The 19,841-nt window shown below is 42.0% G+C and overlaps 1 protein-coding gene across 4 annotated transcripts in view; it reads left to right on the forward strand.

The window, feature by feature from the left end:
- The window catches only part of JMJD1C (jumonji domain containing 1C), a 136,019-nt gene that overhangs the window by 89,335 nt on the left and 26,843 nt on the right, over nt 1-19,841 (forward strand). For all 4 annotated transcript variants that reach the window (XM_032950747.2, XM_032950749.2, XM_032950748.2 and 1 more), the window contains exon 3: nt 11,240-11,353. In XM_032950747.2, coding sequence (XP_032806638.1) covers nt 11,240-11,353 — 114 coding nt within the window. The remainder of the gene's footprint in view (nt 1-11,239; nt 11,354-19,841) is intronic.

Below are 19,841 nucleotides of genomic sequence, written 5' to 3' on the forward strand. Positions count from 1 at the left end.
TTTTAACTTTAGTGTGTAATATTTTAGTGCTTACTTCTTGATTAAACTAATTATCTGTTCATACTGTGTTGACAGGAGTGCACAAGCACCAATAAAAGATCACTCGACACATTCGTCAACAACTGCCTTAAAAATGCAATGTAGATAATGGGTGACGTTTCGGGCAATGGCCCCTCTTCACAGAAGAGGTAGTGTCACTAGGTAGAGTGTCACTCGAGGTAGACTGACATTGTGACTCTAGCTGGAGTGAGTTTGTTCCCTTCTTGTGTCATTCATGCAAAATGTTTGCACGTTATTGTTAATGTCAATATAACCGCTTGTGTTGTACCTATTTTAACATTGTAATCTCCTTTGGGTACTGGCTGTTGAATGTCATGTCCAGCACCGTAAGCATCTGGATTAAATGTGCGGGCTGGGTGAATAATTGATCAGTTTCACCCCACTTGCCACTGTTAAGTGAAGGAGAAAATGTTGTGTATGCAACTTAGTCTATGCCATCTGCCAGCTAGAACCGGATTTCATGGCAGACAGCTGTTTTATTGATTATAGAAAAACGCTACTGTATTATGCGGATTACATATAGCGTACAGCATATTTAACATTTGATTTCCACTGCACAGGTTTTCTTAGTAACATCGTTCAACATCAATTTAGTAAAAAACTCCAGCAATGGCTGTTGCCTGTGGTGACTCACTTTGACTGAAAGGGCAACAGACTTTCTTTGAAAAGCATCTCAAATACAATGTCACATTTGATGTCACACGATAGATGATAGATATACAGAACGTCACTGTATAATATCTAAAGTACATTCAAAGACATTTTTTTTTTACCTGGGATCTGAAAAAACAAACATACCCCGATATAATTAAATATCGCAATTTAAGGGGACGGAACCTGGTTAGTACTCTGCTACCCTGTTTATAACACGTGGTAGGCTTTCGCGACCAATATCATCCATAAGAGGTGCTTTGGGTTAGATCGCGCAAATATATAAATGTGTCGTTAAAACCCGCCGCCACCCGACACAGCCAACTAGTAATGGTTGTCACGTAAACAGAACGTGGCCAATTCGTCACTAGTACAGCACACCGGTGTGTTGGAGAGCCAAGCCACAACATTTACGATTGTCGGGTGGTGGCGGGTTTTAACGACACATATTTACGCGATCTAACCCAAAACCCTTCTTACTCTGCTACCCTGTTTGGATAGGTTTGCCATGTTGGCGAGATGTTAACTACCTCCCGTGGAATGCAGGAGGTCGTGGGTTTGATTCTGACCCCGATGCCTGTATATTTGGAGTTTTCATCTTCTCCCCGTAGCTCAGTGGGCCTTACCTGTTAAAATAAAAAAGTTTATTTTAAACCACCAGGGTCTGCTAGGTGTTGTAGGCGTGGGGCTACGCGATGGCCAGATGGTTGTTACTGCAATGGGTTGTTCTGGCTACGAAGTTGTCCTTCCACGTGTACGCTTATATGTGTCGTAATTGTTGCTTATCAAAGAACCCACTGCAAGACTCTCCTGAAAAATACAGAACAGTAATTCACTGAAGTAGGGGTTTCCTGGGTACATGTATCTGATTTCAGTGTTATTATTATGTATCACGTCTAGCTCATGGTTCGTTATTTCTCAATAAGTCATCAGCTAAACGAAAATGCTGTATGGCGTACTCTAGAGTAGAAATGCATTTATTATATTTTTAGCATTTAAGTAATACACACTGTACTCGACTCTAGTTTTATTTTAATACAATATTGCCAATTAATAATTTAAGCACAAACGTGATGACATCAAGTTCAAAGATTAAATGTTCCACTTTTGTTTTCATCACTGCAAACCAGCCTCCCTCCCCACCCCCACTTCAGTACGGGACCCTGAACAACATTCAAACAACACATGGCCAGACCATGAGTCTCACCAAGTAACCCAGTAACAACGTTTACGACATGACCTGCATTTTAGTCATGCCTGGACGTGTGTGCGGTGGGTGTGTGTGTGTGGGTGTGTGTGTGTGTGCGCGTGGGTTTCAGTGAACAGCAGCAGTCACCGCCACCAAAACCCACATTGCCAAGTGCATTAAGGCGTGTGTCTGTGCGTCTGTGCGTGAGCTACAAGCCACAGCCACAGAGAAACCCGCCCACCCATAGCGAGTTGCTTGCCAAGGGCCGTAAGCAGTCTGCCCAGAGACCCCGAGCGAGATGGAAGCTATTTTTAGGGCAGGACCCAGAGGTCTCCTCCTCATCCTCCTCTCTCGCTCTCCCCGCAAAGTCGCAGGCATCACAAGCCGAGGATAGAACGCAGATGTCCACACGCAGACCACGTTGCACCACCGGATCTCGCTTGCCTCCTCCTGCGTCTATTGTACTCTACCGTCGGAGATAGCTTACGTGAAAGTGCGTGGGTTGTTTCGTTACCAAACCCATGGTCGCGTTTGTTGATGGCAAGATAGTCATCATGGAGACGTGGCTTCGTCGGGCGTTCACTTCTTGGCTGTGCACAACAGCCACGGGCAGGGTAATGTATAAGAGCAACTGCGTTGGAGGGTGGGAATTCTAGCCAGCAGCAATAAATAGGGCATTCTGTATCCCCTGGCTTTAGTAGGACAATAATAAAGGGGGCTCGTTCATAACGGCTGGAGATTGTGTGTTGTGATAAAAAGGCCCGAATCATTGCTCTACAAGGGACATCCTTTTTTTTTCCATCTTTACTCAACTCGTGAGCTACTGCTGTCATTTGGTAAGTGAACACTTTTGTATTTTAACCATACTTGTGGTGTCAACTGCGTTGTCATTTTTTTGTTTTTACACACATACACACACAACATGATGCTCGGTGTATAATATATACTTCAACGTTGCGTTTTTAGTGTGGTGCCGTATACAGCGAATAGCAGAGACGTCTCTTATCACGTTGTTGGGTGTGCTGGTTATCCATACTCTTGCGTGTGTGTGTGTAGATTCTATACTTATAAGCACGTGTAAGAACACAGTACTGTAAAGTCTACACGACCCTGTAGAGGGTTAGTGTTGTATATGAAGAACCTGTACTGTCGAGAAGATCTAATGTGGTTTGCGTGAATCCTTTAACACGAGGGTACCGAAGCATACCACGCCACGTATGTAATACTCCGCAGCACAAGTTGTGATTTGTAATACACGATACTCTTAAACTGTTATGTTTATAATACAATAGTGTATTCTATCGTATCGCCTAAGTCATTGTACGATGTATGCTAAGATTAACTGAACAAACATACAGAATGCTGCAGTATATCGCAAAGATTGTTGAAAACCAGAGGCAACGACCGGGAATAGTTGCGTTGACGACTGTTAATGTTCGTGACAAATCGAACGATGTATGGGGCAATGCAGCAAAGCCACTGCATTGTTAACGTATTGACTCCGAAACGTTAAGTACAACGTTTTAATCTGTATTGACTGCTTCCCGTAATGTGCCTTTTCGAATGGTGTGTTCTGACAAAGGCTGCTTCGGTAACGCATTTAATTGTCACTTTACAATTTTAGATTGCCCATTATTTAGCAAAATGTTTACGTACCAGAGACTCGGTGGAGGTCACGTATTGCCCGAATTGATGGGATATGTTGGTTGTGGGAAACAAGACATTGATTGGTACCGTGCATCTATTCCTTTCGGGAGAATACAATCGTGAGATATATAGAGTTTTAACGCAAGATGATGGGTAAACAAGGGAGGCGTATAGCATTCTATGTACAGTCCTGTAACCACATTGGTGGAGTGGTGGGTGTAGTGGTTTGCGCATTGCGCCATGTGAACCCGGTGACCCGAGTTGGAGTGGTCATCTCGATCAGCCCCAGACCTCGCCCAGCCCACACCCAACCAGCGTGGTGAAGTATGGTCGAACAACTGGACGATACGGTGTGTGTGTGGGGGGGAAAACCTCCATCGGAGCAGTTGATTGACAAAAGTGCTGAAATGTATAACATTTTATTTATGATGCGGTACTGGAAACACCCATTGCCTAACCTCCATTGGAGTGCGTCATTGCACACTGGTGGTATTTCTGCGAGAAAATGTCTCGCTTGATATGGCTCATATTGAATAAGTAAACATTTGTGACTTTTAATTGGAGAATTTGCATGCGTGGCACTCCGGTGCCACCCAGAAAAACACAAAACCACAAAGCCATAATAGTTCTTGGCCGGGGTAGGGTTTGGAAATTACAAGAAACTACAGTGCTGTATGATAGAACTGAATGACTAGCAGAGTCGTTGTAGAGATTGTAAATGACAAAATAGATAATCGGACAATGTATCTAATTCGTATGTCCATCTCTCCACGCAAAAAAAAAAGTACAGTACTGCATTTATAAGTTATATAACCCATCGGCTTACAGGCACTTTCAGGGAGTGCCTAATTTCAGCAGTATTGATTCCGGGACAAGCAAACTCCGGAAGGGTTTCGATACACAGCGTGTCTCATCAGCAGTCGGCTTTGCCATGAATCAATTTTTGGTGAATTGATAGACGTGATCGGCGAGGGAATCCTCTCAATGTAGATAGAGTCCCGTGCTGGAATTGTATAAAAGCGCAATAAAGTACGGTATTATATTGAGTCAAATGTTTCACAGGAGTCTCAACTCTACCACTCTTTGCTCAAATGAGTGTGCTATGCCGAAACAGCTTTTGTTTGGCCGGATTGAGGGGGCTAAGCGGGCGCGGCACGGGCTAGAGAAGAGATGGAGTGATGTGGTACAGGAGGACGTGGAGCTGAGTGGACTTGCCGATGACTGGTACCAGCGGTGTCAAGATCGGCCTCTGTGGAGGAGGCTCGTGAAGGACGCTACTGGGCAGTTGGAGGCAGTCGCCCTCCAACAACAACGGAGGGCGGAGGAGCGACGCTCACAACAGCGAGCGGAGCGCCGGGTGGCTAAAGCACAGCAGGTTGGCACAGTAGGGGGCACAGGTGGTGCATCAGCCAGTCATCTCAGTCAGTCGACCCGTGGCACCTGGGTCTGCCCCGTGACCTCCTGCCAGCGGGCGTTCGACACTTCACGTGGCCTCAGGGTGCACATAGCCTGGCACAAGCGTCGTGGTGACGTCACCGCCACTTAGTGGCGAATGGCGGTTGTTGTTGTTGTTGTAGTTGGGTTATAGCCTCATACATTTGGTCTACTTTATCATCCCCTGTTGGGGCATATACAATAACCCTTAAATGGCCTTAATGGAGCAATGGATTGGCCATGGCTAATGATTCACTCTTTACTCAAGTATTTTAATATTCAGCATATACAGGTTACATCACCGCAGTTAATGTAGTAAACTGGATACTCTTGCGAATTAGGATATTACTGTAAATGTGTGGGATATGTTTAATTATAAAACAGTTTAATACTGTCCAGTAATACATTATTTGTTGTGATTGTATTCATATATCGTTTAGAGTGGGCCAGCCAGACTTGCCTTGGGGTGTGTCCTCAAAGCAGGATGTTATCTGTTTTTTTAAATAATGTTTAAAGGGGCTGTTTTGTGTCCTTGGCATGGTTAATCTTTAATGTGAGTCACAGGGTAGCATGTGAGTAAATCTGTAGCTCTTGTTTGATTGTGCACAATGTAACCCACGGGGTGACTCTTGTTGCTGGCGCTAGTTTGCTTGTTATAGGAATCTCTGATTCTTGTGCAATGTTTATGGGTGTGAAACTTTTCGAGGCACCCCTCATCCGAATCGTGGATTGACAAAGGACTTTGACAAACGTGCACATGTTATTCTGATGTAAGTGATATAAAGCACACGTACGCACCGCACACGTTCTAAGAGAGTTTTAGTCGTAAAAAAAATTGTCACCGAATAACTTGAAAGTACTTATTTCCCCACCGGTTATATTGAGAAAAAAAACAACCTGACCCAGTGCTTTCGGGTAAATATCTTTACAGGGTGGAAGTAGTCCAACGTGCTGTGTGACGCAGTGCAGCTGTGTTGTGACCCCCTCTGAATGCAATCTTTCGATCTACAAACTCAAGAAATGGCACTGTTATCGTGGTGCTGTGATCTGCTGCGTTAAAACCAAAAAAGATTGCGCCATGCAGGGCCGTGGGGGGGGGGAGACGCTCGCTCTTCTAACGCCACGTGTTCAGCAACATTAGCCTCCGAAAACTACACTTGTGCACAAGCATGTGGGGGGGAGGTAGGGGAAAGATAATTTGTGGTTTTGTGTGTGACTAAAGCTAAACACATACAGCCCTCTCAGCGTTAACATTCTGTTCTATTTGTTTTTATGTTTAGGAAGATGCTGACCCAACCAGTGTTTCAGAGCAAGTACTATGTACTGCTGCGTTCTGTATAGTACTCGCAAGCCTGTATACGGTATTGTCACGCATTACTGGATGTATACAAACACAATACTGTATCGTTATTCGTTATATCAACGCAGTGCAGCCGACCCTGTACTTGGCCAAGAGTGTTGCAAACATTTAAGTGAAAGCGCAATCGAATTCCGAGGGTTTTTTTTGTGTTTTTACGCAAAACACACCCTGCATTAGTAGTATCACATGATCTCATGCCAGCGTCTGTGAATTCGCATACAATGAATGGCTTGTCTCGTACAGAAGACAGACATTTTGCCAAAACATGTTAACATTCCCCGTGTGTGACTCAACTTTCCAAGCAAATGAAGCCTCCAGCCTCATAGGGGGAGGGAGGGTATGGGGGGTGACTTGTGTGGTGGTGTGTGTGGTGTGAAGGGCAGTGGGGAGTAAGGGCATTTGCACTGCCTTCCTTTAAGCGATTTAGATTTAAGTAAATGAGTGGAATTCCCTGAAATTAAGAAAAAAAAACACACCCACCGTTCAGTTGGTAAGCATCGGTGTTAGGATGTTGGCACGCAGGATTTGTTTTTTTGTTAAACGATGGTTTCTGCGAAAGTGAGTCGCGATTCGACATCCTCATCGTGTGACCACAAGTGTGGCATGGAAAAATTATCAGACGAAAAAAACGCACGCACACACACACACACCGGTGATTATAGCATCGGAAGTCAGACAATGGGGTTTACGTTTTTAAAAAAATGACTACTGTGCTGTTGCGTTCGACTGATATTTGTCCGGACAGACTGTACTTTCAGATGGTCTCCAGTTAAATAAGCATAAAATACAGCAAATGTGTTATGGCACTCGTTGTGCAGTACACAATTACAGTTAATACAGCACTGTACGGTGTTAATTGCAAATCGTACCCTTCGTTTGTTTACGTTGGTGCATTGTTCTTCGTTATAACTGTCGTACAGTGGGAAACATTTAACCTAATTGTGTCTTGTTTACCCGCTGAGAATGAATTGTAATAGGGGGCCCTGTTTATCTCCCAGGGAGCTTGAATGCGGTGGTCCTGTCGCCATCCCCCCACCCTTAGCAGGTGTTGACGTGGTTGCTTTTGTTTCACGAAGTGAATGCACAATGATGCAGCCTTCAGTTTGACCAAATCGCTGTTGGCATTTGCAGTAGCTGTTTGACATTAAGTTGCCACCCGGGTAGCTAATTATTAAAATCCGGGGCACGGTAATAGTTTGCTGTATGCAGTATTTGAATGGGGATGTAGAAACCCCCTCCAGGGATGTTTTCTCCTTTTACAGTACGCGTGCCAAGGGCATTCAAATGTTGATTTGTATTCGCTACGTTTCCTCTAATATCTCTCCTTTGTTTATGTATTTTAAATGAGCTATATAACGAGCTATATTTACTGTACACGTGTGTAGGTGCTGTCTTGAAGCTGAACACAGCACTTCAAATGCTGGAAAGCAAAGGCTTACCGAGATTAAAACAAAAAAACCTGTGGTCAAGATAATCCCCACGAATGCTAATTCAGTCATCCCCACACACAACACATTCTGTTTGCCGTGATTTACCCGCATGGCGTAATGACGCATGTCAGATGCCCCAAATAGTGAGTGTATTCGTACAGTAAAACCACCTTTAGTTTTCCTCCTCGTCGGAAATCGTGTTGGTGGGGTTTTTTTGGTCCAAAGCCACTGAAAGTGTCACTGCTCTTTCTGGCTGCTCCCTCGCTCATCTCTCTCTTTATCTCTCTCTTTCTCTCTCTCTCCGGTCTCTTTCGAGTTTGATGTTGCAGTGGCTGCCGAAAAAAAAACCACGTGTCTGATAAACAGTTCTGGGAAACTCCACGGGGGGTTGGGAGGAAGAGGTCAGAGGAAAGATTGTGTCCATGAAATGGAGGTCTATAATTGCGTGCACATGTGCCAGAGAGAGAGGAGGTGGTGGTGGGGGTGAGAGAGAAGAGAGAGAGAAAGAGGGGTAGGAAAATGGAGATAGAGGATGTGAATCTTAATACAGTGGCCACATTGTAGTTACAGCGCAGACGTTTGATGCGCATCTGTAACTTTTGAGTTTAAATAGGGATTCGCATCTTACGTTGATATTTTTGTAGATCGCCCATCATTCGTTGGCCGGGCATGTCATCAAAATCTGGTCCAGGGTTACCGCCAAACGATGTTTGAGCGAGGATGGTGCTTATTATGAACAGTAATGCATCCCGGGAATGCGATACACAGTGTGTACAGGATTTTAAGTGGTGTTGGCGTGCTCTCGTCAGTGTGCATAACACATTTGCTAAGGGTGTTGTACGATATTGGACATTAACAGTGCATTAACCAGAGACGTTAGATAATATTGCGTTAAATCACGAAATGGCTCTTTTTTGTTTGTTACTTGGGGATCGTTATGTGTTGGCCAGATTAGGACACTCATTGGGATGGAAAATGACTTGTCGGTCTTGACAAGGGGGGAAATTCTCATTCACTATCACGGTGTCGGGACGCGCCGAGATGGTTCATGGTGCATTTATAGTTTTGTGTATCAAATGATTCTTCTTCCATAAAACAAACCAGATAAATTGCTAACATTTCTGCACACGGGATATATGTCATGGGAAGTACACGTAAAAAAAATACACGTGCGGCGTATTATTTGTGGAACCGTACAACAACTGTAAGAGATTAGGTACACCATTGGGGAAGTTTTAAAGCCAAGGTTTTTGCGAGACAGTGACACTAAATGTCAGTGAGTCAAGGGCAGTTTGGTGGTGGAGGAAGGGAACGATGTACGATTCTCATCACGTATGTGTAGCCAGCTTCTGGTTTATGACTTTTGGAGGAAAGGAAATGGCACATTATGGCAGAATACATGTGGTTCAAATACAGTGTAGTACAATCTTGATAAAAAATTGAGCTAACCTTTGAGTTTGTCTTCTTTTTCTTTAGGATGGATATTCCGGAAACCATAAACACAATGTATTTATACCGTGGTGGTTTTATACTGTAGCGTCAGTGAGCTTGCCGGATAATGTTGCCTTGCTTGACGATTTAAAACTATTTTGTTTTGGCAATAAAATAGTAATTGTGTCCAACTTCTACACACTAAACATCGCGTTGTTTTACATTGCACAATACTTGTAGTGTTGTGTAGAATAATTAACATATGTGGTACTGAGAATTGTGAATTAAATAACTGTACTACAGTATACGTATAACCATATTGCGATATAATTTACAGCTCTTTATCATTTCAAAGAGGTATGTTTCAAAGAGATGTTAGTCTCATGGGGTTGTTTTGACCATACATCACCAGACTTGTCGGTGTGGGTTGGTGAAGGGAAGGAACCATGACGAGTTTGGATATAACTTTCCGCTGATGTTGGTCATGTCCAATAATTGAACTCGGGTTGCCGAATTCATAGTAGAGTGCATTCACCGCAGTGCCACCACTCATAAATATCACAGTGAAGTCACTGGTTTTTATGTACTTGTATTAGAGTGCAATGCTGCATTTCGATTTGTTTAAAGAACCAGCAAAAATCCATTGGGCATATTCACCTAATGCAACTGTGCAGTGATGACTCAGGATATATCAGGATCAGTGGCTGTGTAGTGGCAATTGTGAACAAGTGGAGCTTGACTCATGGTCATTTATAATGCAAATGTATGAATTATTCCTTGAGGAAGATAACCGTATCTCTTTTTAGACAATACATTATACGTTTTGTTTTTGCACAATTTGGTACATGTGGCTGTTGGTGGTTGGGAGTGCCGAGCACCAAGTAGTTTTTCTATAACTCTGAAAAGAGAAAAGTGTTTTCTGAAAGATGGATGTCTGCCCACTGGTGCCGTTCCCACAGAACGCCGGAAACATTTTCACTGCTACTTCATCTTTGGGTGCATTATCTAACCATTTTGGCTTCGTAATAGTGCAAAAAGCAACGCTTGTGAATGCTGCAACCACGAACGCCACACATGCTTTCCTGGCTGCAGGAAGGATATTGTGAAGGATTTGTTTTTCCAGTTGTTGCTTCATAGCACCTGCTTTACGAAACCAGTGTGAGTCTCGTGTTTATTATGAAGAATGTTAAAAACACGTATACAGTGAGTCCTCGTTTAACACGGTAGATGTGTTCCTGAAAAGTGTCACGTTCAGCGAAAACAATTCCCTTGGAAATAACGTAGCGATAAAGTTAAGCGATATACGCTGTATGTGCGCACACACAGTAAGGTGGCGGGACAAAAAGCAAGGGGACGCGACAGCGTTACTGTATCATTACGCGTACTCCATCATACCACTTAGGCGTGCAGGTCAAGAAAGTACGTCACCGACCACTCAGACACCGCGTTATAGCGGTACACGTTCCGCGTTGCGCAACAAGTGTGTACCCTCATGGAAGAACCACGTTGTAGCGAAAACGTGTTGTGCGAACACGTGCTACAGGAGGACTTACGCTACGTTATTCACAATCAAATGGTTTATCTGACATCAAGGCCCTTTATATGAGTTGTTGGTTGATAGTGTTGTGTTTTAGGACTGTATTGCAAATGTTCTGTGGATACTACACTCGTGCAATATTTCATTGTATCAGATTATGTTAATTAATTGTGGATATATACTGCATAGTACACTATTGTAGTAAAGAAACAACAACCCCGCAATAACATTGTCACATAGCGACTACATTAGAATCAGCTTTTAGAAATGTGATCCACCGGAGGTGTTTACCCTTTTGTCATACGCTGAGCCTGTGCAGAATGTGGGTCATGCAATTCTCGCGTGTTCGCGCATATCTAATCTCATGCAAATCAATAAAAAAACATCATTAACATTAGCGAATGTTATCCGAGTCATTTAAGGTCAAATGCTGCATCTTTTCACAACCCCATGGAATTTTGCCACCGAAAATAATGAAATGCTTGTCTTTTTATTTGCAGACTTTCAAACCACTTGTGGATAAGGTTGGGCTGAAAGGCGTGATCCCGTTGGAGTTTTTCAGCGATCACACCCGAGCCTTCATTGAAAACGAGGAGTCAATCAGGCCATTTTCGGTAAATATATTTTGTCAAATGTGTTTTTAAAATGTCAAATGTTTGCCTTTTTATTTCATTGCTGTAGAATGCAGCGACAAAACTTTGTGCTCAGCCTTTTTAGTTGACTGCTAGATTACAAGGATTATTCAGGACATAGATTATTCAGGACATAGTGATATAATTTTTGACATGTGGAATGGCTTTGTTGGCTATGCCCCGTGTCACCGTGACACTCTAAACCTGAGGTTGTTTTTCTTTACGTATCATTCTACAGTAATTACTTTTTAAACGTCATTTCATTCATCAAGTACGTAGCCAAAATGTTACTAACTTGCACAATGCTAAAATATATACGGTATATTAAAGCATCGTACAATGTCAGAATGCGTTTTTGTTTGAAAATGTGAGCCAGCTATGTTGGATTCTTGAAAAGCTTTGTCTCTATTGAACTGACATATTACTACACTGTATTTAAAGGCTTTTGGCTGTGAATTGGGTGTGTTTTTTTGTGACAAGCTAAATATGAGCTGTGACATTTACTTGCCACAACTGCATGATTGCTGCCAGGCCATCTGACACTGGCAATGCTTGGGAAATGCATTCCTGTCCAATTATTACTCACCAAGAATAAAGCTAAACATTTCATATCTCCATGGTGAACGTGGGGATGTGATGGAATACTACAGTTATATTACAATGGTTTTTACTTTACAAGTGCAAAATGTTGTACTCTGTTGTACCGTGGTAAAGTACAAAATAGTCTTTGTTTTTTTCGGTCAAGTCACGTAGATAGAATTTTTTAAAATACAAATCAAGTGAATAAAAAGAATACAAATAAAAACCACTAATGTAAACTGTAGCCTGGTTATAAATGAGTGAGTGTACTGGCAGTCTATATCGTAGACTGTAGCCTGGTTATTATGTTTGGTGAGTGTACTGGCAGTCTATAATGTAGACTGTAGCCTGTTTTTTTAAGCTGGTGAGCGTATTGGCAGTATATGATGTAGACTGTAGCAATGGTTGTTAAACTGAGTGGCGGTACTGGCAGTCTATAATGTAGACTGTAGCCTGGTTCTAACCTGAATACAATAATATAAAAATAAAATAAAAACCACGACGTTTCGATTGCAACACAAGTGGTCGTCATCAGGAAAAAGGGGGGTTAGCCTCTAAAGGCAAACTGTTTATAGAGGTTTAGAGATGGGCAGAGTCCAAGTGTGTCAGCAGCATGGGCGGGGCAGCTCATGTTAATAATTTATATTTTTATATCTATGTTACTTTACCGAAAAAAACTGAATATAAATTCCTGCAGTCACAAAAGTTTTAAGTAAAAAGTACAAGATCACAACAGCGTTTACAAAAATCCACAGTTTGACAATATCACCAGAAATAATCTAAAATCATTTAGCAGCACATTGTGAACCTCATCTTGATGAAATATATCGTACTCTTTCTCTACATTATTATCATTGATGTGTAATAACCACACATTAACAACATGAACAGCATTACATGTCTATACTAGTAAACAGATCTTCAAAACTGCATTGAATGTTTAAAGCTGGAATATCAATGATTTAAGTAATTCATTATGCTACCCGATTATTGGGGCTTGAAGACGGCATTGACATCTTTATCTACGTGAATTTACTGAAAGACCCAAATAAATTTAGCAACATTACGCTGGGCATGGCTTGTAGAGGGTTTCCTGCCTTCATGTTTAAAGGGGCCCGATTAATCGACAAAAAGACAAGTAGTAGATTACAATTTTAGTCTAAATTAACTCATGGCTAAATCACATCGCTTTGGCATTATTCATGCCGTTGGGTTTGGAGCCCAATGAACTTGTGAATGTGCATTTAATAGGCTGAATTTTATGACGCTTATAAGCTTTTCCATGAAAGTGCACACGTGTATATAATGGTGCACGTACACTCTAAAGTTATTACATTGTGCAACACATCCAGACATGCGACTTTGTTGGAATGTTTTTCTGATGCAGTCATAATTTATTGTGTTTAATCAACCATGCATAGCACGAGTGCTATTTTAAACAAAGTGTTTAGAGTGTTAGCTGATAACAAAGATTTGCTGCCTGACAGGTCATGTTTATCATAGGATGCTGGTACAAGGACGAATTTAGTGTCAGGCCTCATTCGAGTCATTTGAGAATGCTAAATATACTTGGAGTGTAAATGTTTCTTCTTGGTGTTGATTTATTTACAAGTACTTGTGGGACGTTGACAATATCTTCTTGGGTGTTTGTGAAACGTTTGAATCCAGTTCAAGTGTGTTTTTTTGCTTTCAATTATAGTTTGGTAATTCGATACAAAAGATCACTATTGTGCGTGTGCTGAACATTGTTAAAAAATTTATCGAAGGTGAAGCTACTTAAATTGCATGGTCTCATTGTTTGAAATGTATAATATGAATGACTACTGTAAATTTTCACTGTAATGTACAGTTTTTTTTTGTTTTATTTAGCGTTTTCATTATTGGACAGTATCTACCGTATGAAATATTTAATGCTGGCTGCAGAAAGGATGTCAAAAAGCACTTAATGGTTTAGCGAGTGATGAAAATTCTCTGCCGTCTCTTTTTTTCTAAAGGACAGTGCTGATGTGAACATCCTGTGAGACATGTGGATGGGTCGTATTTCAGTGAAACTTTGAACCAGAGTAGGCTGGATGTAGGCCAGATTCCACCCAGAGCTGTGCCATAACAATTGGTATTTAGTATGTCCGTGGGGGGAGGCCAGCAAAGCAAATGGACTAGCTAAGGGGCTTGGCACGTCATGTAGTGTGACTAGAGTTTGTACGGGTGCTGGGACACTGGCGTTGTACTCGAAACGAAGGGCAGATTTCCAAAAACCTATAAATGATTAAGCTGTGAACAAAAACATAAATACACTGCAGTAATATGATAAATTATTTTAATTTATCCATCAAATACAATGATGTCAAAGTGTCATCTAAGAACACGACTGCAGTGTTTTTTTACACTTACATTTGAAAGGTTTATATAGTGTAGTGCTACAGAATATGTAAAAGTAATGCAAAGTTTTACATGAATGTACTTACGACACTTTGTCAGACAGCCCAGAAAGCATCTAAAGCATGTATCTGCATTGTAATAGTTACACAATTTTGGTTATGTGCTTACAGATTGTATCTTATTTAAAGTAGAGCACTTGAAGATTGTAACCTTTTTTTAATTACAAGATTCAACTTTCTCCAACTGAGCTGCAACGACTTAAAAAACTGTTTATGAATACAAAAAGTATCGTCAAGCTGAAACAAAGTGCTATATTTGTTTCATTGTAGCTCGACAAACTTTGCTGTCGGAATGTTGTACGTGAAGAATGTGATTGTACTGGACGACGTTTTGGGCAATGACCCTTCATTGCACATTAAACCGCATTGGCGCTTCTTCTTTGACTAGCCTTTTGCCCGTCCAAGGACGACGGGTGTATTGCAGTGAATCTGAAACTTGCAAGCGAAAAGCAGACCGCGACGTGATGTTCATTGCATCAATTCGTGTGCAATTTGTAAGGCTGCGGTGACACAGACTTATTTAATTTAAAGGTTATAATCCTTTGTTCATCATAACGTCCTTTTTACTTCTATGTCTCAATAGCGTTATGGAGATCACGTGACGTGAGGGGAGGAGGCGCCTCGCCCCCCCCCCATGTGGAGGGACGTCACCCGCAAATTATTATTAATGGCGGGGGGGTGTCTATTTGGAAGACGTCACCTGTTAATGATTATTAATGAGGGGGCTGTTCGAAGTGGAGTGACGTCACGTGCGGGACACACAGACATTCTTGGCGCATTATAGTAGTAAATGTGCTATGAAGGAGTAGTGTTATTGACGAATGTGAGTGTTTTTTTAATTGTTAATCGTGCCTGTGCACCACTGCGCTCAATGCAGCATCACCAAATAATGTGTTTAAATATACTGGAGTCGGTTTAACTTGTTGGGCAGGGCATGCGATGTTTCGCTTTTCTGCTTGTATGTAGGCATTGCATGCATCGCAAAGTCGATCTGACCCACATGTGGAAGCTGGAACATTTGTAATGCCAGATAACAATGCCTTGGCAGTTATCTAAGAAAATAAGTGTAGCCATGGCCCACGCGAGACAATTTGCATGCATTACCACATAACGACAATTGGATGGCCTGCCACTTTCTCATATTTATAGTTTGTTTAGCTGTGTTTAAGATAGCTCGTTTTTGTTTAAACCGTGTAGAGTACTTTATGAAAACGGAAGACAAAAATAAAAAAAACGGATTGAAATTGTCACTGCTATAGTAAGCGATTTGGTGTATTGTGTTAATTCATTACACTTCTGCGATTATGATGAACTACAGTTCCAATGTATGATGTGATGGAGTGACTTTCAAAAGGAAATCAACTGCTTTGCCACAATCTATTGTTGACATTTGTGAGTGTCATCAGTAAATGCTACACATGTTTGCAATTTGTAAATACTGCTAGTCTGTAAGCATACTGCGGTTAATTATACATTGCACAGGAATTTGACTGGTTTTATGAGGATTATCCAAAGTGGTCACACTGACTCATATTATCCTGAATTGATGCCATTGGAACAACTACAATTGCTCATCTTATTGAATCGTCACTTTAATAAGAGGCACATGTTAAATACACAGGTTTCATTACTCAGAAAATGGAGCACTGTGTCATTCTGCTAGTACGACAGCATACAGCAGATATTCTTTCCTCATTGTCATCATCAATGACAGATGGGATGTTTTTAATGAGGCCATGGCAGCTGTAATTCTTATTTACTGTATCTGGGGATGTTCATACGTTTTAAAGTCCTTACGCCTTTTTTTCTGCGGCATAAGGTGACCATCCTAAGAGTCCTCTGAATGGTGTTGTCGATTGTAAGGTGCACGATTTATCCCTTAATACTTTATAGTGCAGTACTCGCTTGCATTTTGGAAATACATTCACATTTGTGTTAGCACTGCGGTTGTGGGTTTCTGTAATAACAAGTGGTGGTCTTGTGAGATTATTTGCAAAGCCAAACAGGATGGGCAGCAGCAGCAGCGGCGATGACGTGTGTTCCTGTTTGTGTTGCTGCCAAATATGACAGCTGTTCGGGAAAAGTGGTGGCGGGGAAATACCGTGGCTATTTAAAGCCCCCATCATCTTCCAAACAAGAGTTCCATCGTGTGCTGTGTTGCATATGTGTTCCCGTACTTTGATTTTATTTCTCGGCTATGCAGCCACATGTATGTGACGAGTTGTGGTGATGGGAGCGCAAACTACTGCTTTTTTTTTCTTCAAATGTTTCATGACTTCGTTTTCGTTTTATTGAACATTAAAGGCGATTAAAGCATAGGCAAGGACACATTCACGCTGCCCCCACCCCCCCATACTGTTATTATATGTACTATAGTCATATAGTTGCACACTTTGACCGCGTTACCAACAAAAAACGTTGTTAAATCCCCTCTCGTTGTCCGGCACGGTGCAAGTCCGTGTGACTCGTGGTCACAAGACCGCTGGCGGATTCAACAAAACAGTCAGGGAGACACAACGCTCGCGTTTGTTGTGTCCCCAGTGTTGGAAGTTGGAGAACATTGTGTGCTGTTGCTACTCTTTGCACCACGAATACACACACACTTGAGCTCTTATTTGTTTTTTATTGTGTACATGTACAGCAGCTCCTTTGTCGTTTCACTACTGCTGGATAACGGCTTCCGTTTCGAGGTGGGGGTTAATCGACGTGCAACAGTAACTTTGATTACGGTGGTCAGTGAGGGTTTGTGAAGGTGGGGAGCATACGAAGGGCATAGCATAATAGAATAACATCCGCCCTCCCCCATGCGGTTTGGTCATATGCTTCTGGAATAGGAATGTGTTCTGGCAGTTCGGAACTTTTTTGATCTTTATAATTCAATGGCCAAACGAGAGAGTAAATGTAACGTGCGATAAATAAACTGCGTAAATAAATAGCTTTAAGCTTAAGATAATATTTTATTGGATTCGTTTAATCTGTGTTTTCTATATTTAGTATTTACATTGTTTGGCTTTCATCCAGCGGTGGATTGATTGATAAAAGGGTCTAAATAATGTTTAAGGTGCAGGTCTTAAAGTGTGTCTGTTTCACATCATTTTTACTGACTACTGTACTGTTGGCTAATGCCCTTGTGCATCTGCGGTCTTGACAATGAACAGTTAAACACTCAACAATACAGATTCATGCAGTACTGGCGCTGAGTGGCTCACAATTGGAGTTCAAATCGCAAATGGTTGGTGGTGGATTTCAGCTCATCATCCCTCTGAGGCTGATACAATAAGTGACACTTTGTAAGTCAAATAGTGGTTGTCATTCGTAGAGACTCGCCCCCCATCATAGGAATGTGGAATTTTCACGACTGGCTCAGAGCAGTATTGACTGCATCCAATGCAGAATCCGAATCTGTATTTCGACAGAAGGAATCGGATGAGCAGTGAATCTCTTTTTCACAGATGTCCTGCTCAAATGGTTCAAATCGCTCTTACGATGTCTGTGAGTTCAGATGGAAACGCGTTTGCAAACATCCATGGTCCCAGAAGTTTCGTGCCAATATTACATGCGCGTCTAGCCCCATGGTGTTTGTACTGTTTGCGTGTGTAATTCTGTGAGCTGTAGAGTCTACATACAGCTCACAGTGTGTTCACTCACTCCTGGCTATGGTTTAGAGATGGGACGTTTCTCTTGGCCCCATCAATGTCTTGTGAATTCAGCCATTCGTTATGCCCTTTGTTTTTTTTATCCCTTTCTTTCTCGTTTCGCAATCTGTAATGCTATGACAGCCAATTTCCTCATGTCTGTCTCTTATTAGTCAAACCACCATAGGTGGCCCTGCTATGAAAAGTATCGTCACGGCTTTGGAGAAAGGTCTGCAAACACCCCCACCACGCTCAACCCCACCTAACTCTCCCCGCAAGCAGTAATCTAATTCCTCTCTTTGGCTCTCTACAGATTCTTAGTGATTAATGCACTCATTCTCTCTGTCTGGGCCTGTCACGTGTAAAAGAAATGACAGCCTGGGTGTAATTCTTTCCACGTCTCTGACCTTCACGGTCAAATGCCTGCATATCCCTCCAGGCTTGCCCTCCTTTTATTGCAGACCTGAAATATGGATGATGGAGTGGCTGGGTCACAGGGGTTTGAGGACTAGGGAGGGAGAACTGGCCGGGTGTTGTCATCAGAAGACTTCGGGCCCATCACTCACATACAGTAGCTGAGCAAAACAAACCCTGCACAACATCAACCGTGGGATAATGCATTAAAGTACAGTGCACATATTTGCATAAACATAGCCAGAGGCGTGCATTCATCACCCTGGATTTTGCGGCTGAATGGCACGAAAGGTATTCAAGACATGTTGTACAATAGCGTACTGTGAACGGCATTGTGTGCAGTTATTAAGAACGTTTTATTAGAGATATTCGAAATCTGACAACGTGATTTTATAAATGTACATCTACAACACCAAATATGTTATTACACACGACGAGTCATACAGCAACACTCTCAAATAGGGTTTGGGTATCCCTGTTTGTTCACCGTATGCAACACAGGGTTATATAATGGACGCATATTTGCATTTATATAGTGCTTAAATTCTCGCTACGTTACTGCATACATATAGAGCAGTCCATTTATTTTGTTGCTTCAAACTGCATTAGAGAATAGAGTGAAATGGCTATTATCTGAACCTCCCAACTTTCCGTGGAGTCTGGCTGATCTGTGAATTTCTACATTATCCGCAAATTGACCTTCCAGTAATCCACGAATTCATGGAAAAGACGATGATCATGACGATGATTATGATGTTGTTGCCGAATATAATTTTCGTCGTCATCGCTGCCGACGTCACTTTTCACTGCTGGTGCGGCCACAACCATCGCGGCGACTGATCATGAATGGCAAAGCTAAAAAATATATATATTAGTTGTCAAGCATTTCCATCACCAGTTAAACATTATACTGCGGTATACTGCCCGTCTGGACACGTGGTATTGCACCAAAGGAGATCAGCGACCACACGGGAGAGATGGACCTTGTACTCTGCCCACGTCGTGGGATGGATTAGTAAAAAGACCTCTGCAAAGCAAATGTTAATTCAATACAAGTGTTATATGATGCATCATCACTATGTTTGAATAACGTTGGTTCTCATAACCGTGGATGGTTAAGATGATGATGCGTGATTAATATTTGATAACATCGGTGGTCATCGGTGGTGGTGCCATCTTTGCTTCCACCACGGATAGCAATTGCGGTTAAATTGGCTGGTTTTGCAGATTGTACGATATAAGCAGTGGCTTCCCACGTTGGGGCACAAGGGGAATGCTAGAGAGTACTGTGTATATTACTGTACTGTGTACAGCGTGATACTGTGCAGAATATTTGGTTATACTGTACACGAATACTGTACAGTAAGTTAAAAAGTCATCGCCCCTTGTGCCTGGTCTCAAACA

This window comes from Petromyzon marinus, chromosome 9 (assembly GCF_048934315.1).
Source record: "Petromyzon marinus isolate PM22_M1 ecotype Great Lakes invasive population chromosome 9, UKy_Petmar_22M1.pri1.0, whole genome shotgun sequence".
NCBI classification, from domain to species: domain Eukaryota; kingdom Metazoa; phylum Chordata; class Hyperoartia; order Petromyzontiformes; family Petromyzontidae; genus Petromyzon; species Petromyzon marinus.